The 27,015-nt window shown below is 34.5% G+C and overlaps 3 protein-coding genes and 1 non-coding gene across 6 annotated transcripts; 2 read left to right on the top strand and 2 right to left on the bottom strand.

The window, feature by feature from the left end:
* Window positions 1-504: 504 nt before the first annotated feature.
* Window positions 505-4,449, top strand: LOC108209707 (pentatricopeptide repeat-containing protein At1g74750). 2 transcript variants are annotated; one of them, XM_017380764.2, is made up of 2 exons: window positions 505-645; window positions 1,680-4,449. In XM_017380764.2, exon 2 carries the CDS (start codon window positions 1,682-1,684, stop codon window positions 4,250-4,252), a length of 2,571 nt encoding a protein of 856 aa, XP_017236253.1. In that variant the 5' UTR covers window positions 505-645; window positions 1,680-1,681; the 3' UTR covers window positions 4,253-4,449. The 2 variants fall into 2 exon arrangements, with proteins under 2 accessions (XP_017236253.1, XP_063943124.1); XM_064087054.1 differs by lacking the exon at window positions 505-645 and adding an exon at window positions 1,184-1,325.
* A 401-nt stretch (window positions 4,450-4,850) lies between these two features.
* On the bottom strand, window positions 4,851-10,482 carry LOC108206221 (UDP-glucuronic acid decarboxylase 6). Of its 2 annotated transcripts, none has more exons than XM_017376449.2 (13): window positions 10,344-10,482; window positions 9,937-10,049; window positions 8,992-9,078; window positions 8,787-8,874; window positions 7,985-8,076; window positions 7,712-7,776; window positions 7,530-7,618; window positions 6,889-6,966; window positions 6,706-6,799; window positions 5,818-5,884; window positions 5,653-5,716; window positions 5,528-5,568; window positions 4,851-5,177 (listed from the first exon to the last, which is right to left on the bottom strand). In XM_017376449.2, exons 2-13 carry the CDS (start codon window positions 10,024-10,026, stop codon window positions 4,995-4,997), a joined length of 1,038 nt encoding a protein of 345 aa, XP_017231938.1. In that variant the 5' UTR covers window positions 10,027-10,049; window positions 10,344-10,482; the 3' UTR covers window positions 4,851-4,994. The 2 variants fall into 2 exon arrangements, with proteins under 2 accessions (XP_017231938.1, XP_017231937.1); XM_017376448.2 differs by lacking the exon at window positions 10,344-10,482 and adding an exon at window positions 10,173-10,304.
* A 432-nt stretch (window positions 10,483-10,914) lies between these two features.
* TRNAH-GUG (transfer RNA histidin (anticodon GUG)) lies at window positions 10,915-10,986 on the top strand. Its single transcript has one exon. It is a non-coding gene; the product is annotated as a tRNA-His (tRNA).
* Window positions 10,987-11,250: 264 nt separating this feature from the next.
* LOC108207275 (uncharacterized) lies at window positions 11,251-14,284 on the bottom strand. Its single transcript, XM_017377733.2, has 3 exons — window positions 13,575-14,284; window positions 13,125-13,292; window positions 11,251-13,015 (listed from the first exon to the last, which is right to left on the bottom strand). Exons 1-3 carry the CDS (start codon window positions 14,118-14,120, stop codon window positions 11,324-11,326), a joined length of 2,406 nt encoding a protein of 801 aa, XP_017233222.1. The 5' UTR covers window positions 14,121-14,284; the 3' UTR covers window positions 11,251-11,323.
* Between the last annotated feature and the right edge of the window lie 12,731 nt (window positions 14,285-27,015).

Genomic DNA, 27,015 nt, shown 5'->3' with positions numbered 1-27,015 from the left:
ATTTAAATAAAAAATGAAATTTATAATTTGATTTTAAAAAAAATTCTTAATTTTATAGATAATTGTGTAAGTACAATATTACATATACGGACAATATCGAAACATAGACGCTGAAATAATAATCTCTTGACAGGTAAAAACACGTCAGTGGATAAATATTAGACCCGGTAATTATTATTGTAATCAAATGCTATTAATTTGGAAAATAAACATGGCTGTAACAATATCTATTTCTAATTTCTTAGTTTCGAAAAAAAACAATGATAATTTCTGTAATCGAAACAATTATACGACGAAGCTTCGCCGTGTATTGTTTTTTTTTTTTTTTTTTTTTTGAGCAATTCGCCGTGTATTGTTATTGTCAGATACAAAAGGTGAACACGTGTACCCAAAAATTAGCAGAGAATCCAGACCTAAAATAAAAAGAAAGTTTCAAACTTTATTAAAAGTAAAAATAAAAAACAGAAAAAAATAGTAATAGTATAAAATCAAAGCTTTGTGTCTCCTCCAGCCCCAATTTACTTGGAAACTAGTCATGTTTTGTTAACACCAGAGAGAGAAGAGCCGCCTCTCTTCTTAACCCTATTTTTGATTTTCTCTCTCTGTTAATTTCTTGCAAGGCTTCATACCCTTTTAGCATTTCTGGTAAGATTTTCATTCTTTTAAGCTTTCTTTGATTTTTCTTTTCAGCTGATCAAGTAGCTCTATTTTGCTGAATGGGTTGTTCTTTGTGTGTTTATTGGGCTTGTTTTGATCATTTATGAAGTGGGCATTTGTTTTATTTTCTTGTTTTGTGGTAAAGTTTTGAGCTTTACTCAGACTGCTTGGTTAAATCCGTAAAGGTTACATTTTTATGATATATATGATGATTTTTGACTCTGGGACTTTTTTGATTGTTCAAGGGGGTGCTGGTGTTATGGTTTTTGTGATATTTGTATATGAATGTGATGTATTTATTTTGGGTTTTGCAAGCTAGGAATTACTGAGATATTCATTGTCTTTGCTGTAAGCTTTGGTTGTCTTATTGGGGGAATGATGTTCTTATTTGTGGGTTTGTGTACAGAGTGACGTGTTGTGTTTTAAATGTGTGAAAAAGAAAAATGATGTTGTTTTCCTGAGTTGTGGATGCTGAAACTCACTTGAAATTTTACCGTGTTGTCTTGGTTCGAAAGGTGCAAGCTTTGGTGCTTTTATTGCAGGGATGGTGTTCTTATCCAGTTGGTATGACTACGTGGTGATGATGCGTTGTGTGAATGTTAGTTTTTGTTTCATCGTTTTGCTATAAGCAGCAGTTAATGCGTAGTCTGAATGTTCTTATCCAGAGGGTATGACTATATTTTTTTCAATTTTTTTGTAATTGAACATATCTTTACCTATATACTTTGTTATTCCTTCAGATGTAATTTATATGTATGTCAGAAGACTACGTGCTGACTTTTTAGAGTTAGTCCGGGTGACTGACTTGTTTATATCCATCTACTTTGTTATTTTTATCCATGTAATCAAGTATTATCGAGATTAGAGGTAGTATCACAGGTCACAGGTGTACAATACTCCAGAGTTTTGTTAAATCCATAGAGAATTAGAGATGCATCATGATGTGACTTGCTTTTAAACAACTTTTGAAATTTGTGGGGGTGCCTTGTGGAAATTTGAAGTGTGCTTTTTTTAATGTACAGATATGTTGCGCACTAAGCAGTTGGGTACTCTCTCCCAGTCAGCTAGGTTTTTCCTCAATGGATCACGATGTAATGCAGGTGATGGAAATTCATGTACATGTGCAGAAGATGAAACTTGCATTTCAAGAAAGCAGAATACAAAAACTGCAGTTCGAGATCCACAAGCACCATCCGCCTTATCATCAAAAAGTTCGATAAAAGTGAGTTCTCTCATCTCAGGCGATGGTGTAAGCTCTCCTGCTTCTTCTCCACAAGTCATATCGACTCCCAGCAATTTGGGAAGAATAGGTACAGTCACTTATGCTAGTGGCGCTGATTGTGTTCAAAATGATACAATGCATCCTTCACCACCTATGTCCGATCAGTTTGTCAAGGCGGGTATTGCTGCAGTCAGTTTCCTGTCTGATATTGTGAGCTATAAAATTCCTACATCAGATGGCAGTGGAATTCTTAGCTCGCAACAGAATAATGTTGTTGAACGAGTAAGGCCCCTTTCCACTATCAAAGCCTCAAATGTCAAAGCATTGGGCAGAGAAAAGATTGAGGGTAAGTCTTCTTCTGGGACAGAACCAGGAGCAAATTCCAAGAGCAAAGTTCATGAAGGAAAAGGTAGTGCTCAAAATGTCGGTTCAGTGAGCAGTGTCAACAATAGTTTTGCAAAGAAGACAACACATCCGGCAGAGAGTGAAAGGCAATCAAACTTTCATGAGAAGAGGCGGACTATGCCTCAGCAAATGAAAGCCAATTCTAGTCGGTTTGTTTCAAATGTAATGCCTGCAGAAGGAAAGTTTGTGGGAGATGTCAGTGAAGAACTTAATAGGCGCCCAAAGTTGGCCAAACAATCATCAGCTGTTTCTTCGATTGCTAGGCAGTTCACAAGGTCTGGGAATGTGGTGGAAAGTGTTTCTCAAATATTGCGACAGCTAAACTGGACTCCTGCAACTGAGGTGGCTTTAGGCAAATTAAACTGCTCGATGGATCCATATCAAGCTAACCAAGTTCTTAAAAAGATGCAAGATTATTCATCAGCTCTTGGCTTTTTCTATTGGTTGAAAAGAAGACCGGGATTTAAGCATGACGAGCATACTTATACCACCATGGTAGGCATTTTAGGCCGTGCCAGACAGTTCGGGGCTATAAACAAATTGCTCGACCAGATGGTTAGGGATGGATTAAAACCAAATGTTGTGACATATAACCGTCTCATTCATAGTTATGGCCGTGCAAACTATTTAAATGAAGCTTTCAATGTTTTCAATAGGATGCAAGAAGCAGGATGTAACCCTGACCGTGTAACCTACTGTACATTGATCGACATCCATGCAAAATCTGGGTACCTTGATGTTGCAATGGACATGTATCAGAGAATGCAAGAGGCTGGACTTAGTCCTGACACCTTCACGTACAGTGTTATCATTAATTGTCTTGGCAAAGCTGGCCATTTGACTGCTGCGGACAAGCTTTTTTGTGAGATGGTTAGTCAAGGGTGTGTGCCTAACTTGGTGACTTTCAATATTATGATTGCGTTGCATGCCAAGGCAAGGAATTATCAAACTTCATTACAGCTATACCGTGACATGCAGAATGCTGGATTTGAGCCAGACAAAGTAACTTATAGCATAATTATGGAGGTATATGGTCATTGTGGCTATCTTGAAGAAGCAGAAGCAGTTTTTGCTGAGATGAAAAGGAAGAACTGGGTTCCTGATGAACCTGTGTACGGCCTTTTAGTAGATCTGTGGGGTAAAGTTGGAAATGCTGGAAAGGCCTGGGAATGGTATTGTGCCATGCTTAATGCGGGTTTGCGTCCTAATGTGCCAACATGCAATTCTCTGCTCAGTGCTTTCCTTAGGGTGCACCGGCTCTCGGATGCGCATAACTTACTGCAGAGCATGCTCAACTTAGGTCTTAATCCTTCTTTGCAGACGTACACATTGCTCATTAGCTGTTGTACTGAAGCGCAAACAGCTTTTGACATGACATTTTGTGGTAAGCTAATGGCTGTCACGGGCCACCCTGCTCATACATTCCTTATGTCTATGCCAGCAGCTGGGCCCGATGGGCAGAATGTGAAGGATCACATGAGCAGCTTCTTGGAGTTGATGCACAGTGAGGACAGGGAGAGTAAGAGGGGACTTGTTGATGCAGTGGTTGATTTTCTGCACAAGTCAGGGCTGAAGGAAGAGGCCGGATCTGTTTGGGAGGTGGCTGCGCATAAGAATGTCTATCCAGATGCTGTAAGAGAGAAAAGCTCATCTTATTGGCTGATAAACCTACATGTCATGTCTGATGGTACTGCTGTGACTGCACTATCAAGAACACTTGCATGGTTCCGGAGGCAGATGCTTGTGTCTGGAATCTGCCCAGGCCGCATTGATATAGTGACAGGGTGGGGCCGGAGGAGCAGGGTCACCGGATCTTCTTTGGTGAGGCAGTCAGTGCAGGAGTTGCTAAACATGTTCCAGTTTCCTTTCTATACCGAGAATGGCAACTCTGGATGTTTTGTAGGATGTGGTGAGACACTTAATAGATGGTTACTACAGTCTTACGTAGAGCGTATGCATTTGCTCTAGGCTGTGGATGCAATGTGCTGGTTCTTAGCTGTGCAAGAGGTGCATGCAGTTTTGTTGGAGGAATTTAGTCGGGATTTATTTATGTTTTTGTACAGTCAAATGGAAACTCCAAGTCAAGTGGTTGCTTGATTTTCATTAGCTCTATAATATGCTTGTTTACTATGTCATGTTTCAATAAACCGTGACGGGTTAGTTTATTTGTCTTTGTCTTTACCTCCCTTTAGGCCTTTGAAGGATTTAGTTTGCGGTGTAAAAGTTATCTATCAAATAAGTTTCTATCTATTTTAGTGGTGATCGAGGGTCGATCCCAGAATCTGCGAGGGGGAACCTGGGACGATAGATGAGCGAGGGTCGAACCCAGAATCGATCCCAGAATCTGCGAGGGGGAACCTGGGACGATAGATGAGCGAGGGTCGAACCCAGAATCTGGGACGATAGATGTGCGAGGGTCGAGGGTCGAACCCAGAATCTAGGACGATAGATGATAAAATCTTAACCAACCGTGCTCAATTTCTAACTATTAAGTCCGAGCAAAAATGAAATGAATATCAGATACAAAATTCATAACACATTTAAGTTGGAAGTTCTAAGAACCACAGGAAATGGAACAAACTTTTATTTTCAGAACCAACAAAGTACAAAACAAGGAGATCTGGTAGATATCAAAACAGTAATGAAGCCTCTCAAAGAATCCTCACTTATAAAAAGTAAATGGTTGGCAACTAGTGCCATCAGTATTGTTTCAGTTCTTAGGAAGTCCAAGCCTCTGACGAAAATCCTCCACCATATGGGGAAGTCCATCTCGTAGCTTAACTTTTGGCTCCCATCCCAGGGATTCATTCGCCTGTGATATAATTGGTTTCCTCTGCCGCGGATCATCCGGAGTGTTTTCCACCATTTTTATTTCCACCTTGGGATTTACAATCTGCCAGTATAAATTGTATTAGATGTCGGCAACATTTACTATTATTATGCAACAGAATTGGATACTTACGCTCTCAGCACTGAATTTATCCTAACAAGTGTCAAAATATTGGATAAAAAACAAGCTCGCTTTCAGAGCCTATGTTGACATGCTCCAAAAGACGAAAAGCTATGATTATGGCTATAAATTGCTTTCAAGTATATCATTTAGTAAGGAAAAAAAAAAAGCGTCCTAAAATTTGAGGAGGTGATTTGCTATTTCTCAGACATATTGACATGTTCACCCAAAATAGTTGGTAAACTTTAGTAGATGAGAATCAGGGATAAAAGAGATGTTGGCGATGCACTGACCTCTTTCACTGTCTCAGCAAGTTCAAGCATTGTGAATTCGCCTATATGTATAAAAGTAATTCAGATATCAAAAGATGCTCTGTCATGACAATCTTTAGTCCCCAGCTGTATAACATTATGAATACCTGGGTTTCCGATGTTGATAGGCCCAGTGTGTTTCCCTTCCATGAGCCGCATGAGGCCATCAACCTTGAACACACACAGACATTAATGTTTGGCACGACCGCAGAGGAGGAGAATACAGAGAACCAAAAGCACTTATTTAAATGAAATAGTTTAAAACAACATACCATATCAGAGACATAACAGAAACTCCGTGTCTGTGTCCCAGGGGCCTGGACTGTCAATGGTTCATCACTGGTATTGTAGAAAAGAAATTACAGTATGATTACATAGTATTCTAAACCAATTATCCAAATAAAGTAAAAAAAAAAAAATTGAATTAACCTTCACTATCTCCTCCGTGGGATTTACCAACTGATGATCCAATATATGTCATATCTATTACAATTTAGTCATTCAGCTTTATTTTCCTACAACCACCTAAATTTAGTTGTTGCTAGCAGTCTGTAGATATTTGTACAAATTAGTGAAGCTGAACTATGTTCTCTCTTAATATTCATTCAAGAATGGGTGGTTAGGATTAGTGAAGCTGAACAGATATTATTAAACCCGATCCAATCCAAAATTCTTCGGATTGGATCCAGGTCTCAATTTTCAGGTTTTTTTCGGATCCGGATGTTGTAAAAAAAAATTGGATTTGGATCAAGATATTGAAAAACCCGGTCCAATCCGACCATTTTGCCATCCCTAGCTAAATCACAGGGACCTTTGTTCTGGAAAAGCAATCTTGCGACATGCATGTTTTATGGAATAAAACTCTGCGTACAATATGTTAACAATTTTCTTTTTGGCTCATAAGTTGGATTCTGTTAATTATACTAAACATCTAAAAAATACTCATTTTAGACGAAGCATGTGAGGAGGCGAGCATAGTTATTTGTCAGTTAAGGTACAGTCTATTATATCAAATACTTTTTCTAATAACTGCACAGGACACTTTATTCCTTACAAATGTAAATCTGCAAATCGTTTTTTCCTTACGAGTGTAGATTTGCAACTTACACATAAATACAAATGTACAATTGCAAAGCCGTGAAACTTTACACAGGACTCACCGGAGTGCTTGAGCAATAAAATTACTGACCACACGCCCATCATCAATATTCATTCGGGGACCATATGTGTTAAAGATTCTAGCAATTCGTATCTCTGTAAGACAGAGATTACAAAGATAAGACTGCAGCAGATTCAGTGCAGTAATTATGCATAAACCTGATATTATGAAATAAAAACATCACCTATGCCATGTTGCCTATGATAATCAAACATTAAAGTCTCAGCCACACGCTTCCCTTCGTCATAGCAGCTCCGAACACCTAAATTAAGCAGGATATATTTTCGTTAAGACGCTGTGCTCTTAATTTACAAGTAGTTCTGTATCAAAAAGGTAAATTTCTATTCTATACATGCATTTTTCCAAGAATAAGAAAGTGCGGAGGTTAAACGAAGCAAGGGATAAGTTCATGTTCCACATGCATCAGACTGCTGGGCATAGTGCCGTGGGAAGCTAGGCGTAACAAAAGGAGGGCGATATGAAACAGAAGGGGCCACAAGAAATAGGGGCAAATTTCATTTAAATAACTTTCCTAGTTTCTTCATAATCAGTAAGACGAATTTAATTACTAATGGACAACTCTGATCCCAGTGCCTTTCTTAATGTTTCTCGCCTGAGTAGGACTACTTCTTACAGAACTGCATTTTTCCATAATAACATGCAAAGTTCAGATAAATACCTAAAATTCTTATATTTTTTTATAACTTAATCAATAATAGGTGTTCAGATAACAAGTTCTTTCTTTAACATGAGTATGTACTGTCAAAGAGCATATGCAAGAAACTGTTTTTATCAGTATGCCACCCAAGAGTTTATTAGGGTTACCTATCGGGTTAACATTTCCCCAGTAGCTTTCAGGCTGGGGATGCACAAGAGGGTCGCCATAAACCTCTGATGTTGAAGTAAGCAAGATTCTGTACAGTATACACAATGTTATAAACTAAATAATACATGCATACAGCTCTATAGAGGTCAGTCTATGTTTGTGTAAGCACAAAATTTATAACCTTGCTCCAACTCTCTTGGCAAGACCCAGCATGTTCAGTGTGCCCATCACATTTGTCTTTATTGTCTATCAGAAAGCAATTTTCAAGTGTGAACTCAATGCAGTCACAGTTCAAATGAGTCGAGGGGTATGCATAAATTTCTTGTTTGAAGAAAAAGAATTTGTAGAGTTACAGCTGTTGTAAAGCATTGAGCATAGCAACCATTGTTTATATTTTATTAACAACAAAAAAGGGTACAAACAGTAAAAGCTTCGGTTAATATTAAACTAAAACCTTCACAGGATTGTGCTTATAGAATACTGGAGAAGCCGGGCAGGCAAGGTGGTAAATCTGATCAACCTCAACCAACAGCGTTTCTGTGACATCTGCATAATGTAAAGTTGCATCGAGTAAATCTTTAGCAAAGCTTCTGATACCCATCATTGAACTTAATAGAAGAAAGGGAACCTCATAAGACCTTAGTGAAGAGTGAAGACTATAACGTGATAACCAATGTTTAATCACAACTAACAGCACAAGAATCAGTGATTTTGAGAATTTGAAATAAAATGAAGAGGAATATAACCCCAAATGTAGAATTTTGAAATCCATAATAACGATTTTGAGAAGTTTCTAAGTTCCGCACTGCCTGTTCTATTATAACAATATATGCTTTTCATCATGTTCAGTCCATATAATTTGGTCAATTTATGGGATCTATATACAACAAAGATGTTTATCTTCAACATTTACTGCTCCAGAGGTCAAAACACAAAAAGTCTTCCAAAAAAATGAAACATAAACATACATTTCACTATATACATCGGCAGACGTTGAGAGAAAGCTTGATCTGATGTCAACTAGTTTTCTTATATACATCAGCATCATGGTTTGAAATACTCTGATTTTTTAACTATTTAGAATTGAAAATATATGCCTACAGCCATATCCATACTTGGTCCTTTGCAGTATATTTGGCTATTTCACAGTGAAGAATGACTGTGCAATTGCAGCCATATTTTGGAGGCATTTCCTCTAGACAGATAGAAATCTGGATGGCCAACACATAATAGGAGAATGAAAATTGATATATTACCATGACGAATAAGCTCAAATCTCGGATGACCAATCCATTTTCTGAGATTGTCCTTTGAGCCAGTGAAATAATTGTCCACAACAATTACCTGTATCAGGAAAAATTGCAAGACTACTGTTAAGACAAATATATCTGCTTGTGGATCACTGGAACATTAGATATTCTGAAGATATATGCATTTTACACAAGTTCTATGGTTTCTAACCTCATTCTTTTCATTTTCCATCAACTTATCCACCAAGTGAGAACCAATGAACCCTGCCCCTCCAGTAACAAGAATTCTCATGTTGGACTGCATTAATAATATTTAATATTTAAAACATCTATATGAATATTAAAAAAAACAAAAATTTGCAGCATTATGGCCAGCCATTTACAATAAAAATATAAAAAGGGAGGAACACATTAAGCGGGTAGTAAATTGTCTGCTAGGGTGCAAAATTACATGTTATTGTCTACAAGTTCTAAAAGTCGGTGATTAATCGCAATTAATCCATGTTCCGTAGCTCACCAAATTGATTAAATCTCCGATTAATCTCTGGTTAATCCTTGTTCCGTGTCTCCACCAATTAAGTCCGATTCCCGTTTTTTACAACACCGTAACTACAACTAGAAAATTCTATCATGTGATTTATCAAACATCACATCGCAGACAAAAAATATGCTTAGTGTGGAAAGTGGACAAATTTTTCTTTTAACTAATTGCCGATTAGACTCATTTTAAGCTATGTTTGGCCAAAGAACCAAGCTTTTTCTATTGAGACTTGACAGAATTAGTAAATGAAAAGTGGAACGATTGCAGTTCCATAAAACAATACGATTTGACTTGCACTCATTTGGTAAGTTTAGCAGCTTCACGCAAGACTTTTTATCTGTTAATTTAAAAGCAATAAGAAGAATGACATAGGATGTAACGCTAAGGTAAATTTAATAGTCTCGAAATGTAGGTAAGCTTATGGATCATATCTAAAGAGATAGTGGAAAAAAGATGGCCCTGATTTCCTAATCTAAGCAAGCAAGTTCTGGTTTATTCAACATGAAAATCAACCCAATAAACAAAGTATTGCATTTCATCCAGATAACAAGCACACCGAAACAAAAGGGGTGATGATGATATGAAAAAATGACTTCCTAAGAAGCATATATATACCTGAAAAAATTTCGAGGCACGAAGAGGTGATGGAGTTGGAGCTGGTTTAGTAGTATGCGGACTACCATTGGAAGCATTATTGGAAGGCATTGATGAGATGACTGTATAGCAAGCTAGCAATCACAAGACAAACCAATTAGATGACAAGAAAAAGAAAATCAAAACAATCCCACATAAATCAAAGCAACAATAGCAAACAACAAAAGATGAGAAATTTAATATTAAAAGACACAGACCAATGCAAAAGATGAGAGACAAGAACTAATAACAGAGCTTATTGAAATGAAAGGGCAAAGGGTATGTGTGTGATTTATAGTGAAAATGTAAGAGATGAGTATTGCATTGACAGCAATTAATTTAGAAGGAGTATGGACTAAGAATGGAATAAAATATGATTGAAATCTCACCAAATTAGATGCTTCAAAATCAAGAATGTACAACCATAATTATTACTACTTCCTTCCTTGTTGCTGCTAACCATAAACAACAAACACCATACAAATTTCAACTTATTATCAACCATTTTTTGGGTTCTAGACTCCAGAGATAGATATGTTGCCGGAGCAAATTTAAAGTTTCCGCTCTCAGACTCCTTTAAAATATACGGATGTTCTTCATTTTTTTGTTTTAACTTGTTATTTATAAATATAATATTCACTTTCCAAATTCCGCTCGCTTATCTCTGATTTTAACTCCACCAAGAACGAGTTATGAATAAAAATAAAAATCAAGTATAACAAACAGTATTGGAAATATCAATTTGAATTGTATTAACTGCGGTCACATATTTTATGATTTTTTTATTTAAAGACCAGAGAGGTCTTGCATATGAATCATGGTTTCCTAATTTACTCTACAATTTTATTTCCATTGTCCCAAATTTTAGTCTTTAGAAGTGCTAGGGAAGCCATAGGATGGGCTGCTTGCTTGCAACTTCTACCTGTTTATTACAGTAAAGGAGGCATTGTAACCATCTGAGTGGCTGTAGTTTAGTGGTAAGAATTCCACGTTGTGGCCGTGGAGACCTGGGCTCGAATCCCAGCAGCCACAGTTTTATGTAGATTCGAATCCCATTGTGGCCTTGGCCGGTTGGAGTCGCAATAATTTTATATTCACTTTTTGCTTTACTCTCCTCAACATTAACTACTATTCTAATTTACAATTGACTTGAGCATTGCTAGCCGCAACATTAACTACTAGTCTAATTTACAATTGACTTGAGCATTGCTAGCCGCTAGGGTCGCTAGATGACCAAACCATCATTTAAGCAAAGATAAAAAAAAAACACATACAGAGAAATACATTACTCTAATAAATTATTATAACTAGATTTTGTTTCATTTCCATGTAAATTATGCCTTACATATACTTTAAACACTAATCTATATCAGAGATTTTGTAGAGCATGTATTTTAAAAGAAATATCATGCAAGTTAACATGGCTAGAAGGATTCTCCCACTGCACAAGTTCTTCAATTGTCTTCTCAACCTCTGTTGTTTCTGCAACTAAAATTCCCATACAAAAGGCCAGACCACTCAGTCCCAGAACCATCTGCTTCTTCTCCTGCCTTTCATCTCTGTCAATCATCTTCTTAACATTTCCAAGGTAACAACTTAAGATCTTCTCAATCTTATTATCCAAATCATAGTCAGAAGACATGAACATACTTGGAATAGATGCTTTTCCAGCCTCCACATCACAGGCAATGCCATTCTTTTCAATCTCCGTTTCGAGAACCGCCACTGATTTTATCTTTGTGATTCCCTCACAACATTTTACTGAATTTCCAACCTTTTCCTTTAAGACCTGAATATCACTGTCCAGTTCTGTCATAATCTCTACGTGGCGGTCATGATGTGGTCCATGCAGTTCTTTCTCTATGAATTCGATTGATTCAGCTCCAAAATGCAATACATCCACCATCTTTGATAGGGATTTTAAGACCTTGTTGTAGGCTGCACCATGAAAAGGCAGAAACCAGAAGTTTGGCTCCACTTCAGCCTCTGCAATGAGTTTTCTTAGCTCTGTTACACTAGACTTAAGCCCCTTCTGGCTTTCTCGGAACTTGGTTATGCTTGAAAAAGATAGATTGATACCCTCAACACATTCATGCAAGGACTTGAGGCTTGCAGAGAGTTGAGTTTTAGCTAGTGTCGAAGCTCTTGTAGGTTGGAAACTGATATTTACCAATATAGAACAGGATAATCCAATAAAAGTTTCAACAATTCTAGCTATGGCAAATTCACTTGGAGATCTAAAACCTGTTCTTCCCAATATAAGTACTGCTCCAATGACAGCTGAAACTCCTCCGGCCTGGGCATACATTTTACTACGCCTCAAAAGTTCAGTAATAACGAACCAAGGAAAGAGAGAAATGAACCTTAATTTTACGTATCTTTCAAAAAGAAAGCACCCCAGGACACCATACACGGTTCCAAGAACAGTCCCTTGAGCTTTGAGATTAGCAACCTTAAACGTTGCTTCTCTTGATGCTGCGAAAGTAATAGCTACAGGAAGACCTGACCAGTATCCATCTTTTTTACTATACATTAAACCAAAGAGCACCGCAAGAAATAGAGAAAGTGCACACTTAAAGGCTGGCATTAATCTCTTAGCACCGGTACAAATGCTCCCTTGATGAATTTGTTTGTTTTGTGAATCATCTACTTTTGCTGACTTGTTGGGAGGATCATCTCTTTTGGTACCAAGTACTTTATTTTGAAGGAGTTTCAGACAAAATAAGAAGAAAAAAGATGGCAAATCTTTCTGTTCTGTTGGTACAGATTGTAAAGCTTGAAGGGCGTCCACTTCATCATCCGTGTTTGATTCAGAAACAGTGGCTAAATCAAATGGAAGGCGGTTCTTGATCCGGGTAAAGCTCATATCAATGTGCTCCTCTAGCTTATGCAGACCATCTTTGAGCTCTAAATTTAGCAATTTCATTGGAAATTTCTGACAGCTCGATAAAGCAATCGACATTCCCATCAATGGTGTTTCTAACTCTTGAAGTCTCTGTCCTGGAGTTGCACAATAAGGTCCCAAGCATTTGATTCCGAATCTCTCCCACTGCATGCTTTCCTGATTTTAATCAAAAAATACATATTCAATTTACTACTTCAATTTTAGTTCTTAACCAACTAAAAGAAACAAAGGAGAGTTTGATTCATCCTGAGTTGAGTATGCTTACTTGCTTGGATATGATACTATGGAGAAGTTTGGTTCCTTTAGTAGCCTTAGACTTGGCTTGAGACATGAATGCTAAAGCGGATTTCTTATCTTCTTCCAAGAATGCCTTCATCATTAGATTTAGCCTCTCTGAATAATTCTCTGCAATTAGTCTGCAACTCCGCTTTACCTGGCAAAAAACATGTAGATTACTTATAGAGATGCTCCAGAAAAAATAGAGGACTAAGAATCCCTTAATGGCTTGTTTGGGAACCTGGATTTCATTTGAAATTTTGGATTTGATCAAATAACTTGTTTGAGAATTTGGATTTGTATTTCATTTGAAATCCAGACATTCAAATATTAGTATAAATCTGAGAATTTGAAATGACAACTTAAATCCTGTCATTTGAAATTCATAATTTGAAATGAAATGCATATTTCCAAACAGCGTCTAAGAGTAGTTATTTACCTCGACGCAAGCCAAATTTGGGACAGGAAACAAGAGGGCCAAGACACAAGCAAAGACTCCAATCGCTGTACTAGTCGCGACGTGAATAGGATGCATAATAGGCTCAGTATTGACACCATTAATATAGCCTATAACATACACCAACACAATCTGTCCCAGAGCTATTCTCTTGGCTATCACATGTGTGTTTTGTGGCAAGACCACCACGAATGCACTCCCCCCCACCAACACAGACGTGACCAGCGTCGTGAGACGAGCTGGACCGAGCAGCCACAAGCAGAAAATAGCTGGACAGACTCCTTGGACTGTCGCGTAAAGAGCGTACCAGCAACCTCTGAAAGTGTCGCCTAAGGTGGCATCAACGATGATGATGATAACCGTGACGTATGAAAATGCAGGGAGTGTTATCTGGCTTCGGATTGACATGGGGCCGAAAAGAGTGATGCCGCCTACTATGGCACAAGCTAAGGCTGTTCGGAAAGCTGAGGCTAGACATGTAGTCCAGAAAGCTCTGCTTCTTTCGGATTTGAAGCTTAGGATTTGCATATTGCTAACAAATTAATTTCACACAAATAAAGAAAATAACAAGTAGAGTACGAGGTTTGAGTAATTAAGGAGCTTGGTTGTTGAGAGGTGGGAGTGAAGGGAGAAGAGGAATAGGAGAGGTGGTATATTTTGAGGGTGGTGAGGGGCTTTTGTAGAGGATGGAGGAGGAAGGAACTACTGAGTAGGACAAAATAGTTGAGCTGCATGTTCATCATAAGCAGTCGGCCCATATAAGTCCGGAAAATATGATATCCGTCCGAAAAACCCGCATTCGTATCCAAGATAAAAGGAATATTATTCGTATTTGGGATAAAACGGATATTACTCGCATCTGAATCTGACAATTCCGGATACGGATATAGACATATTCGTATATGATAATATCTGAATCCGGAATTAAATATATACGATATTTAAATATTATATATATTTATATATATTATTATTCTATAACTTTATAGTATGTTTATTAATATATGTATTAATAAAATAATATATTTCTATAAATATTATATAATTGTGTAATATTATCGACATATATTATAATATCATTTGAGTTTAATATTTTCAAAATAACAAATTTATATTGAAAAAGAAGGGTTGTGCTCAAGAGAGAACCAATGCTTAAAATAGAACTCACCAAGGTCCTGCCGCAGAATCCTAAATTTTAAATAGATTTTCAGGATCCAAATCTTTAATACATGTTTTGTATCGTATACGTGTTCAAAAACAATTTTAGAATATAATACATAAACACGACATTTTTTGCATGTGCATTTCTACGGCTAAACACTAATGAATACTAAAAATAATCTAAAGGTTCTAAGAGTTCTAAGTAGAACATGACCCGATGAGATAAATATAAATTAATTTTTGAATAAATATAAATAGTCTTTAATGACTTTAATTCTTAACTCAATTTTTAAGAATTAATTTTTAATTTTTATTATTTATTTTATTTTTTGAATTTTTATATAAAAATAAAAAAATCTTATTAAAAATCGGATTCAGATATTATTTTTTAAAAAATTCAATTTCAGATTCGGATACAGATATAATTTTCAGATACTGATATGAATTTGCGTATTCGGATTCGAATACGGATACAAACATACTTGTATCTGAATTATTCGTTTGACACCCCCAAAACTAAACAGTCTTTTTAGAAGGCCTGAAAATTATTACTTTTTATATTAAAATAATTTGAAAATGTTATTGTGGAATATAATTTTAGTATAAATTGTTCAAAATAAAACTAGTTTTTTTATTGTACATAATAAAAAGATGACATAGTTATATTTAAAAATTATACAAACATAAGTGTTGAATAATTTAAAAAGTCTTTATACAAATTATGCTTGAAGATCATAAAATGGTATAAAAATATCTAAAAAACTATACAAATTTAATTGTTGTATCACTAAAACAGTCTTTATATAAATTATGTTTCAGATCTCAAAAATGATCGAACCAAATTAATCATAATTCATAATTATGCTTACCAAAACCATTATATCCACGTTGCTTGCAAAATCTGTCTTTCATTGTGTATTTGTGGAGTGATTAATATTTTTCATATCAATAAACTCTTGCTGTGTAAATCATCTATTCAATATACATAGTTAGCCATTGTCCACTTTGTGTTGAGCCGAACTTTTTGGGCTCAAATCGCTCTCGTAATTTGATTATGTTTGCATACGCTTCAATTTTGAGTTAAGATAAAATTAATTACGACCATTATCTTTCTCAGGATGATTGTTTGCGTTATGATATATTTATTTTTTAATTTGCTAGTCGAATAAGTGCTTAGTTTTCAACCTTCACTCCTCACGAAATCAATTGCTATTAATTTATAATCATCAGTGGACATAATTCATCTATTGACAAGTGTTACTCAATCAATGGACGCGTCTCATTTATTGTCAACTATAAAAATTCCATCAAAAAAATCTCTTATCCATTTATATTTCTTCCCCTCACATATATTGATGATTCCACATAATTAGACCATCGTTTTATTTAATCTATTGATATAGATGAACTTTTTATTGATGTATCAATTCTAGAATTGAGGGAAGGATGTAACACACCTTTGAGTTAGAGGCTTATTAGTGACCAGACAATAACTGAGACTGAAAATGAAAAGTGTACTATTTCTTCCAACCTTGCACAAGGTGAGTTAGAGAGTTTCACTTGGAAAGATGAATGTGAGGATGTAAGAAGCGATGTATGTAAGTGGAGTCTCTAATGCAAGAATAGAGGGAAATAGAGACAAAAGCAAGTACCTCGTTAGATTTTTTTTTCTCAAAAAGTATTTGTGGAGCTCATTTTAAGCTAAAATAAGAGCTGGTTGAAAAGAAAACTCATGGGGGGATATGAGGGTGGATGATCCGGTAACGAAACCAGTTACTGCTCATGAGCCTATTTTAGATGGTACTATAACCAAATAGAAACATTTCAAGAAAAATATATAAGAATTGTTGTTTCTATCTCTTTGGATTCAAGAACATCCACTCATCATGTTGTAGCTTATCAATTCATGGTTGAATAGAGTAATACTAAAGCCGTAAAGCATATAGATTGATTCACATAGAACAATTTATCATAAATGCAAAGGAAGCTACTAATGCTCATCCGAAATTCATTTTCAATCTAGTGAGGGATACAATTGTGATTTTTATTAAAGAATTTGATGTTGAAAGTCATGAAGACAGATACGAAGGCCCCTCAATAGTAAGCAGAAAGCTGCTTTCTTGAGGACAAATGCCAAAATGACTTTTAGTTAGGCTAGGAAAAAGATTGTTTCTCAGTACAAAAAGTTTATCTCACAACTTTAGTTTGAAGGTTTATCAAGAAAAAAGTCGAATAACTTTATTAAGTCAACCTGAAGCTTCACAAGTTACAGATTATATGCATTAGACATAAGCTGGTTGTTGGAAATGACAATTACACATAAAAGGGGTTAAATGTGTGTTCTTGGAAGATTTAAAATTTTTCTTGCTAAATCCACAAACACAACATTCAAAAATTAGAACACCCAGTGAAGTGTGAAGGCATAAATAGAAAAACAAATTCACTACTTCAAATAGATACAAAATTTAAACAATTATGAAAACGCAATTAACTCTAAACTAATTTATTTATTAGTAATTGTGCTACAATCTAGGTTCTTCGTGAGAAGATCCCTGCTGCGAACTTGAAACTTATAGAGATGAATGAGATTAATTCTTGAGTTTCTAAGTGCTCCAATTAATACTTATAAAATAAAAGATAGAGACATGGCTTTATAGATCAGCACATGCCCTTGTATGTAATTTCCTACATAAGCTAATCAAAAATTTTAGCACAACAGTTAGCAATCTGCAGTTTGGACCACAAAGTCTTCAATGTCATTTGTCTCCTCCATCTTTCATCATGTTTGTTAATATTTGATATAAGCTTCAAGCTTTAACTATAGACTTGCCATCTATGATCTTTAGAATAAATCTCATATAAAGAGACTTATGGTTTGACTTAATTTGTTCCCTTCCACTAAGTTCTTGAGTCGAGAGCTTGACTTCACTTTGTTCCTGCTAAATTCATTTTGTTGTATAAGGCTTGACTTGTTGATTGCTCTAAGAACTCTATAGCATATTGGCCTTTTTGCTATCTATGAACTTGCGTTAGCATATTAGCCTTTTTGTTATCCCTGCCTTAAAATCTTCATAGCCAAAGACCATCCTTTTAAGTATTCTACAGGAATTCCTTCATGAATCGTCTATAGAGCTAATTTCTGCTCTTCGGGGTCAAAACATCAGAGAAATGGCTGAGTGGATGACATTTTGTACATCCGACCTTGAACCAATGTATAGTTAGTTGCCCGGATATTTGACCTTATAGCCTTCCTTCTTCCCTAAAGGTAGAAAAAGTACCTCTTTCCAATAAGCCCTGATCGAAGTCATCCAGTTGACCTCTTGGTGAATTTTCAAGCACTATTTCTTATCGACTGATAAGACCTAGAAATCAATCAGATATATGGAACTTGTAAGGCACCGAGTCCAACCGAGACAAGGCATTGACTCGACGATTGTTCTCTCTACCAATTGTATTTAACTTAAATGATTCAAAGAACAAAGGGTTATCACGTACCATGGTGGCATAGGCCTTTGTTCGGTGTTCTCTCTGTTCATACTCCCTTGAGAATTCTTTACTCCCAATATAGAATCACTGAAGGCTCTTAGATGCCGAATTTTCAAATTCCGAGCTAGATCCATTCATGCTAGCCTAAAATAAAGAAAACTTACATCAAAAGGCTAAAAGGTGAACCTTCTCACACAATGAAATTTAAGCCACTTGATTTCATTATCGAGAATCGTTGAGAAAAATCTAATGGCAAAATTATTACATAAGATTATATCGACCCGGAGCCAACGAAGGAGAAGTACAAGTTTCTTTGTGAGCACATTGCACAATTCAAAGAATAGTTTATCAATATATCCTTGCTACCATATATATATATATATATATATATATATATATATATATATATATATATATATATATATATATATGGTCAAGAAATAAGTCTTTCAAGGTCCTCATCTCAATCACAAAGCCAAATAAATACAAAAAGGAATGCAGTTGAAACGGTAACTTTAGAGAAAAGAAAAAAAAAAGAATGTAACTGAATCTACAAATGCAAGTGTGTTATTAGAAGAAGAAATAACGGAGGAATCACTGCAACCTATTCTTAAAGTAACGAAAACCATGTTGTTGATGAAGAAATGGACAAGAGTGTAAAAGAGATGAAAGAGCAAGCCACTGTAGGCCTGTCAACGGATCGGGTTTGGATCGGATCAGACTGAATCCATATCCATATCCATTTATTTTATCAGATTCGGATCGGATTGGGACGGATTTTTTACAGGACGATCCATATACGGATCAATTAGGATCACAGATCACGGATCGGATATTCGGATCCATTTAAATTTTATCAGTTTTTTAAATTAGATTAAAAAAATTATGTATCGAATAATTAAACATTGTCTTGAAACTAAAAACAAACTGACACTGGTTGTTTAAGTTTGCACAACATGTCAGCACGGCTACTCAGTTTAAATTTGGACTGCACTAATCATTTCTACTACTTAAACTTATTAATCTTAGTCCATCACTGAATGCTACGCTCACCAACTTCCCAAGTCTATCTCAAGGTGGAAAACATAAACATATAAAAGGAGTTCAAGTGTTATATCAGAGTATGCCTATGTGCATAAATTGTAAAATCTAAATTATAAAACTGTAATTATAATAAATAAGAATAATTATCATAATATATATATATATATATATATATATATATATATATATATATATTCTACCGGATCAGGTCATTAACGGATCAGATCACTTTAAATCGATATCCGCTACATTTATTATCGGATTTTTCTTGTCGGATCAAATTTCGGATCGGATTTTTTTTACGAATCCATATCTGCTCCATCTATTATCGGATTTTTTTTTGACGAATCCATATCGACTTCATTTATTATCGGATTTTTTTAATGAAAAGATGGATTTAGTAAGAGAAGAACAACAAAATTGTCAAAGTATAAGGAAAAATAGAATAGAAACAATCAAGCACAAGGGAGTAAATAAAATGAAAGCAAAGGCCAAGAAATAAGAAACAACTATTTGAAGGAGATGTTAACAATGCAAATATTCGAAATCAGGCCTGCAATCCTACCTTGACTCCAGCGATCAAGGAAGAACAAAAACATGATATTCCAATTTCAGAATTATTAAACCCTTCCAAGACCGCGAGAAGAAGCTAGTTGTTGGGCAAAATAATCTGTCCATGTCACCAAACTTGTAACTGAGTAAACTGAAAAATGTGATAGGCCTAGTAAACACAATAATTTTACATAAGAGACTTAGTTTGCAGTATCTTGGTGGAAAGAAAATCACATGAACTCTAAAAAAAATCTTAAAGAAGACTACGAGGTGATCAAGAAGGTCTACACACAATGAAGAAAAATATTTGACTTATTGAGATTGCATGTAAGAACATATTTAACAAAATCTATGAAATCAGAAAAAGGTGGGTATCAACTGAGCGCTTGTCAAAGAAATTGACTATCTCTTATATAGAATAGAAAGTTCATCTTGACCCATACTGAATGATGAATTTTAAAGATGTTCTTTACGATGGAAGACTAGTTGGGCACTATAATAAGTTAAACTTTGATGATATAGTAAACTCATCATGATGGTAGGAATGTGAATGAAGCTAAGTTCAAGAATGAATTGTATAAGTCTGTGAAGCTTAATTTGAAAAGGAAAGCAAGGTTGAAAAGAAGAAAGCGAAGTAAGTAAGATTAACCTCTTTAGTCTAGAGGAGCACTTTCGTTTGTAAAACAACTCAAATTTTATACAATATGAGTTATTTCTTATGCAACTCAATTAGAATATTCGTAAGAAGTAGTTTTTTTTTTTATCATCAAGTCCCAAATTTGTGTCTGCAATTCTATTAGACATAAATAGTGGAAGATTGTTCGGAATTAAAATTTGTCTTTATGATAACATATTAATTACCATTTAAATTTTAGATTTTATAAAGAATCTATGGATGACAGTCATATGAAGTATTTATTAATAAGGTAGCCTATTATTATTAGCATCCAATATATGAGAATTTTTGTAACGAGTTTTATAATTTCTACTTCAGTGGTTAATTACATCGGTGGATGACTAAAATTTCTGATCAACGGATGAATCTTAAAGCCTATCAATGATGTATAGAATTGAATGATAAACTATAAATATTTCAAATCATAGAAATGAAGGTCAACATATGATTTTATTGTACCAATGGATGAAGGCTAATATATATCAACTAATATATTTAAGATCATGTATCTGTTGATGGTAACTAGTCATGGATGAAATAGGAAAGACTTGACACAACTAATTAAAATAGATTGTAATTGAATTTAGACGCCTAAACAAATACATCTTACCAAAAATTGATCAACACAAAGGTTTGACATGGGAGTAGTTAGTATTAGATAAAGAGAATATCATAATAGCTGCTTGTAGAATTGTAACTTATAATATATAACTAGTTATATCGATATAGTTTCAATTTTAGGAAACACAAGTGAGCTTGCTGGAGTAGTTAGGCAAAATTTTGGCAGGAAAATACACTGAAACCAAGAAGTTGTGCGCTTATTTCACCATATGTATTCTTCAAGAAAACTTGTAGAACCTCCAGTGTCCCAACAAACAATATGAGGAGTTTTAAATTTATTTCCAAAATTTTTCAATTAGGCATTTTAGTTTACGTGTGTGCTCTCAGTTGTAGAATAATCAAAAAAAAGAGATATCACTCAACCCACTCTTAAATATCATTAGGTTTAAGTGATGGGAAATAATAGTAGTGGCACATTCTGGTAGTACTAACGAGGATGCAATACGACGTCAAATGCACAATAAGATGCCTATATTAAAACTTAATAATTATGTGCCTAACATGATATGAAAGTTGAGTCAGCATTTATCCCAATATTCATCGACACATAATCACTCCCAAGGTAAAACTTACTAAATAAATTCTATGGGACACATGAATCTTCTCGTAGTTGTGATTACAGGTAGTGAACCACGTTCCTTTAAAGAAACTATAAAGAATCCACGATAGTGTGAAGCAAGTTCTGATATACAATGGCACTTGGCTTCTAAAATCACTACCTTCGGAAATTTGAGCTATTAAGTGTTTGTCGATTTATAAGATTAAATCTATTTGGAACGGAAGTATAGAGCAGCTCAAAGATCGTTATGTGATATTTGGTAATCATCAAATTTCAAGTATTGATTATATTGATACTTCCATTGAAAATGATGAAGTGGTCGTTTTTTGTGATATTTTAGATTTTGCTACAGCAAATAACTGAGAATCCGTCAAATAGATGTTTTGAATGATTTTTTGTATGGAGATTGTAGAAGAAGTTTGCATAAAAGTACCTTCGAATTCCAAGCATCTTGATCAAACCAATTATACTGACTTCAAAAGCCTATTGATGGACTTAACTAGTCTTTCATATGCTAGTTTTCTAATTTTGCAATGTCACTACAGACTTTAGAGGGGTATGATTCAAATTAATATATTTGTCTATATAGATGATTAAATCCTTTTTGGGAATGAATCCTGTAATATTGTTGCTTTTAGAAAGTATTTAAATACAGTTTTTCATGTAAAAGATCTTGTTGTACTGAAATACTTTCAGAAAGTATTTAAATACATTCATATTAAAGATCTTGTTCTATTGGAATATTTTGTAGGATGCCGCCTTACTAGTGGTAAGATATTTAAAAGATTTTCTAGGTTAGAGTTTTCTTAATTATTAGTCTATGATATCAATTTGTCATGTCGGTGTTATTCAGATTAGGCTAGTTTCCATTTTTTAAATAGTTCATATCCTGTTGGCTTGTATTTTTATGTCAGTTTTCCATTTCATGGAAGAACAAATTACGATTTCATGATATTTTTCAACGGAGGCCAAATGTCATGTGTTGCTAGCAGTCACTTGTGAGCTTAAATTTCTTAAGAGTTTTTTAGACAGTCTTAGAGCACAACATTCTCATGCTGTGAGCTTATATTGTGATAGCATTTATGTGTTATATCTTATAAATAATAAAATATTTCATAAACAAAACCAAATAGTACGGGTTATTGCCATTTCTTATGTAATGTTATGCAAGATAGTACTATTAATCTTTTCCATGTTCCCACGAATGGAAAATTGGTAGACATCTTCACTGATATATTGGACTGTAAGTAGTTTATTTTTTTTGTTAGCAAGTAGGGTATTTGTATTTTGCATGCTCCAACTTGAGGGAGGATATTGGGACTAGTAATAGCCTATTCGAATAGTGACAGTAGTTTATGGGCTTTTAGTATTGTATTTTATGTGAGGTTATGGGCTCATATCCTATATGAGGGGATAAAATTTTCTATACTTTCATTACAGGACCTCTAGTGAATGGAAAAAGAATGAAATATTAGAATTTTATAGTGATAAAATACATACAATATAGTAAACCCTCCAGTATATACGTATTGACATGCTTTTTTCATGTAATCTTTCTCAATGTATGACTGTTTCTTTCAAAATACTTAGTGAGATGAATGATATCTTATTGTCTCAATTTTATATATATTGCAAGCTTGTTAAGGAGATAATCGTATTCGGACTTCTACAAAGGGTGGTCGATCTTAGGGGTGATAAAAAAACCGCCCAAACCGCATAAACCGCCCGCACCGCACCACAAAATGCGGTTTTTAATTTTCGTGCTGCGGTTGCGGTTTGAATTTCTCACAAACCGCGCGGTGTGGATTGCAGTTTTAATTTTCTTTAATGCGGTTCAAACCGCACCACAATATTTAATATATATTTACAAAAATAAAAATTATATATATATATATATATATATATATATATATATATATATATATATAGAGTTGGGTTCCTTGGAAACCCACTTTCTTTAGAGTTACTGGAGTCCTACTTCCCCACCCAAGGATTGTTTTTAAAAGCAACGGCTACGATTTAAAAGATAATCTTTTTTCTTAATTTATTAGCATAACTTATCCTAGTCAATATTCTGCTTAGTGTGTCGAACTACTAGAGCAAGTGGAGTGTGGAACACAATTCTTTTTGTAAATTATTCTGCAATTTGGAATCAATATCCTGCAAAATAGACCTTTCATTATCTAACTTCTCCTAGTCTTGCTAATCTGTGTAAGAAATCAAAAAAAGAAAATGGAGCACATTTAATGAATATATAATAAATTATGTTCAGTAAGATATGAACATACTGCATCTTCCTGATGGTTACCTTCGAGATATGTAGTTGCGAAAACCCACATACAAAAAAAAGAATTAATCGACAAGATGCAGAACAAAAGCAGGATATTTTCTTTTCCCACAAAGTCAGCGACAATATGTAACCGCCGCTACACTCTCGCTCAGTTTGGATAATTTTTACAATTACTACTTTGAACAAATTGAAAAATTGATTAAACTGCAGCCCTTGGATGAGGATATAATGGAAGATCAGGATTAGGACTTCGGGAACTCCAAAAAAAGTGGGACTCCAAATAACTTTTCTATATATATATATATATATATATATATATATATATATATATATATATATTACTCTTAAGTCTCAGCCCATTAAAGTTTAATACGAATAGTCCGTCAGGAAACACCAACAGTGAGTAGCCCAGCTCCCAGGAGCCCAAAGTTGAGTTAGGTTAATACTTAAAATCAATCAGACTCTCTCTATTCAAGTCGATAGTTGCACCACAAATGACAAAAACCCTAAATCCCTAATATTCTATCTGCTATAACTACTTCAGATTCTACGATAACACTCAAATCTTCACGTATATCAAGCCTGTTGAGCTAATTAATATGGATTATTTTCTAAATAATTAGATTCTTCTCATAATTAAATTTTAATTCGATTATTTACTTGTTTCAGATGGAGATGGAGCAAAACTCAGAGCATGTCAATACTTCGTTTACCTCTTCATCAAAAGCAACACATGCTGCACAAGATCAAAACCGCTAAGAAGACACCTTCATCACAAAAACAAAAAGCAACGACATCTATCAGTACTTTTTAATGAGATATTTTTTTCTACTCTAAAAATGCAATTTTAGATAATCCCTAGACTTAGCTGCTGTAGAAGCTCCATCTACAAATGGGTAAGGTCGGGTCTTAGTCTATACGAGTTCTTGAAATATTAAAAAAGGAGAAATAACCTCTTTCGTGTTCTATCAAGAGGCGGTCTTGCTCCTTTTTTATTTATTTAAGACTTTTTTAGATAAACAAATATTTTTGAATGATCAAAAAGACCAATGTTTTTCAGGGGGGGTCCATCATGCACTCAAAAGAATTTATCTTATTGAGAAATCTATGTCATACTCAATAACTTTGAGGGAACAAGAGAACAATAGCCTGACAAGGGGTTTAGTCTTGTCCCTTTTTACTCGATGTCGGCTCTTCGTCACCTGGGGCTGTAGTATGTTCCAAGGGTTGGGCTGTTCGCCCATTAAAGCGGTACGTGAGCTGGGTTCAGAATGTCGTAAGACAGTTCGGTCCATATCCGGTGTGGGCGTTAGAGCATTGAGAGGACATTTCCCTAGTACGAGAGGTCCGGGAATGCTATATCAGACCATCTGTCTTCATGTAGTAGGATATCCTAGTTTTTGGAATGCTCCAAATTTTACTTGAGCATCCAAATCTGGGTCAATACCAGCAAAAACTTCTCTGAACAGGGTTCTAACACCATGCTCAGGAAAAAAGAAATCATTTTATCATACTTCTTCATTATTAATTCATTATTAATTGAATTTAATTTGAACAGATGTGGATTGCTTTGAAAATTTGATTGAATGTGCTTTTAGATATTTGCTTTGAGTCTTGAACGATAGTGTGTCTCTTTCATGTATTAGTAAAATATCTATGCACTTAATTCAAAATTTCATAAATTGAATTCTAAAGTTTATAAAACGAGGATTTTTATCAGATTAGCTTTATTCGATTATTTATAAGATAATATCTAAATGCTTGGCTAATCGTATGCCACTATCAATGAATAAGGTGATTTCATACTCATATTGTGTGTTATTACCAAATAGAATAATTTTGCATAATGTCATTATTGATTTTCATGATCTTCAATTTATGACAAAAATACATATCCAAATGATTTACGTGTTTCTCTCAAATTTGGTATGATTAATGTTTATAATGGAGCACAAACTAGCTTATTTTTCATGTCACGATTATGAATTATGCATATATTGTCAAATTATAATTTTCCTAAATTAGAAGTCATGAAGATAATCAATTTCGATGTGAACTACATCAAGATAACCGTTTATCTCTATTTTTTTGTGCAATCATTCCTTATTTTACAAGAAGAGGCAATAGAATTACATGTTTAAAGTTTGGTTTAGAATTTCATTGTATCATTTTTAAATTTTGCAAATAATAAATTCGTTGCATGAAGATCACAAGTTCAATATATACTCTTATTAAAATGAGTCCATGATTTTTATATGTGTGCATATGAGATAAACTCTAACAATTTGAAATATGTAACGGGAAGTTGGTATTACTTGATTATATAACTATCTGACTAATATTTAGAGGATAAGATGGTGACTTTTTAGAAAATAATCTGGCCCTTCGAATAGGAATCATGAAAAAAATATGTGAAATTTTTAACTCCATTAAAAATTAGGTTTTGAATAAATTTATGGGTTAAAAGATTATCATTTTTCAGTTTCCTTGTCGATAAACAAGTTATCAATTATCATTCAACCAATTTTCTCACCAAAACTATGCAATACTTTAAAATTCAAAAAAAATAATGAAAATCCTCCATAGATTATTAGCTCAATATTATGAGGGGTCTTATACGAAGAAAAAATGACACACATAAAAAATTATAACTATGTGTTATTCATGTAAAGATAATTATATTTTGAAAATCTTGTATTTCTTAATAAAAATTTCTTACCAAGTAGGTATGAAGATGCATATGCTATCCAGATTTTGTAAATTCATATGGGTTAAAAATCATGTTACTTTGTACGTTGTGGCGAAAAAGCTCTTCAACTTTTTCTTACATGTAGAGAAATATTTTAATAAAAGGTGGAGGTTAGTTGACAATTATACGATTGAAGGACTAAAAGTTAAAATAATGTGAATTACTATTAGTAACTCATTTATTTTATTGATTTGACTTGTAGAATACTTAACGGGACAAGTCATTAATTAAAATTATTTTTATGGACAATTATTATGATCAGATTCTTAGTTTATCGGTTGTGAA

This window comes from Daucus carota, chromosome 2 (assembly GCF_001625215.2).
Source record: "Daucus carota subsp. sativus chromosome 2, DH1 v3.0, whole genome shotgun sequence".
In the NCBI taxonomy this organism is placed as follows: domain Eukaryota; kingdom Viridiplantae; phylum Streptophyta; class Magnoliopsida; order Apiales; family Apiaceae; genus Daucus; species Daucus carota.
The sequence above is the reverse complement of the archived record's forward strand: the minus strand, read 5'-3'. Positions and strand labels throughout refer to the sequence as shown.

Excerpts from the sequence above, each read along its gene's own strand:
- LOC108209707 (XM_017380764.2), top strand. The coding sequence starts at position 1,682 with ATGTTGCGCACTAAGCAGTTGGGTACTCTCTCCCAGTCAGCTAGGTTT.
- LOC108206221 (XM_017376449.2), bottom strand. The coding sequence starts at position 10,026 with ATGCCTTCCAATAATGCTTCCAATGGTAGTCCGCATACTACTAAACCA. Across the intron at positions 7,777-7,984 it reads ATAAGCACAATCCTGTGAAG|ACAATAAAGACAAATGTGAT; the intron begins GTTTTAGTTTAA and ends GCTTTCTGATAG. Across the intron at positions 6,967-7,529 it reads GGGAAATGTTAACCCGATAG|GTGTTCGGAGCTGCTATGAC; the intron begins GTAACCCTAATA and ends TGCTTAATTTAG.
- LOC108207275 (XM_017377733.2), bottom strand. The coding sequence starts at position 14,120 with ATGCAAATCCTAAGCTTCAAATCCGAAAGAAGCAGAGCTTTCTGGACT. Across the intron at positions 13,293-13,574 it reads CAAATTTGGCTTGCGTCGAG|GTAAAGCGGAGTTGCAGACT; the intron begins GTAAATAACTAC and ends GTTTTTTGCCAG. Across the intron at positions 13,016-13,124 it reads ATAGTATCATATCCAAGCAA|GAAAGCATGCAGTGGGAGAG; the intron begins GTAAGCATACTC and ends GATTAAAATCAG.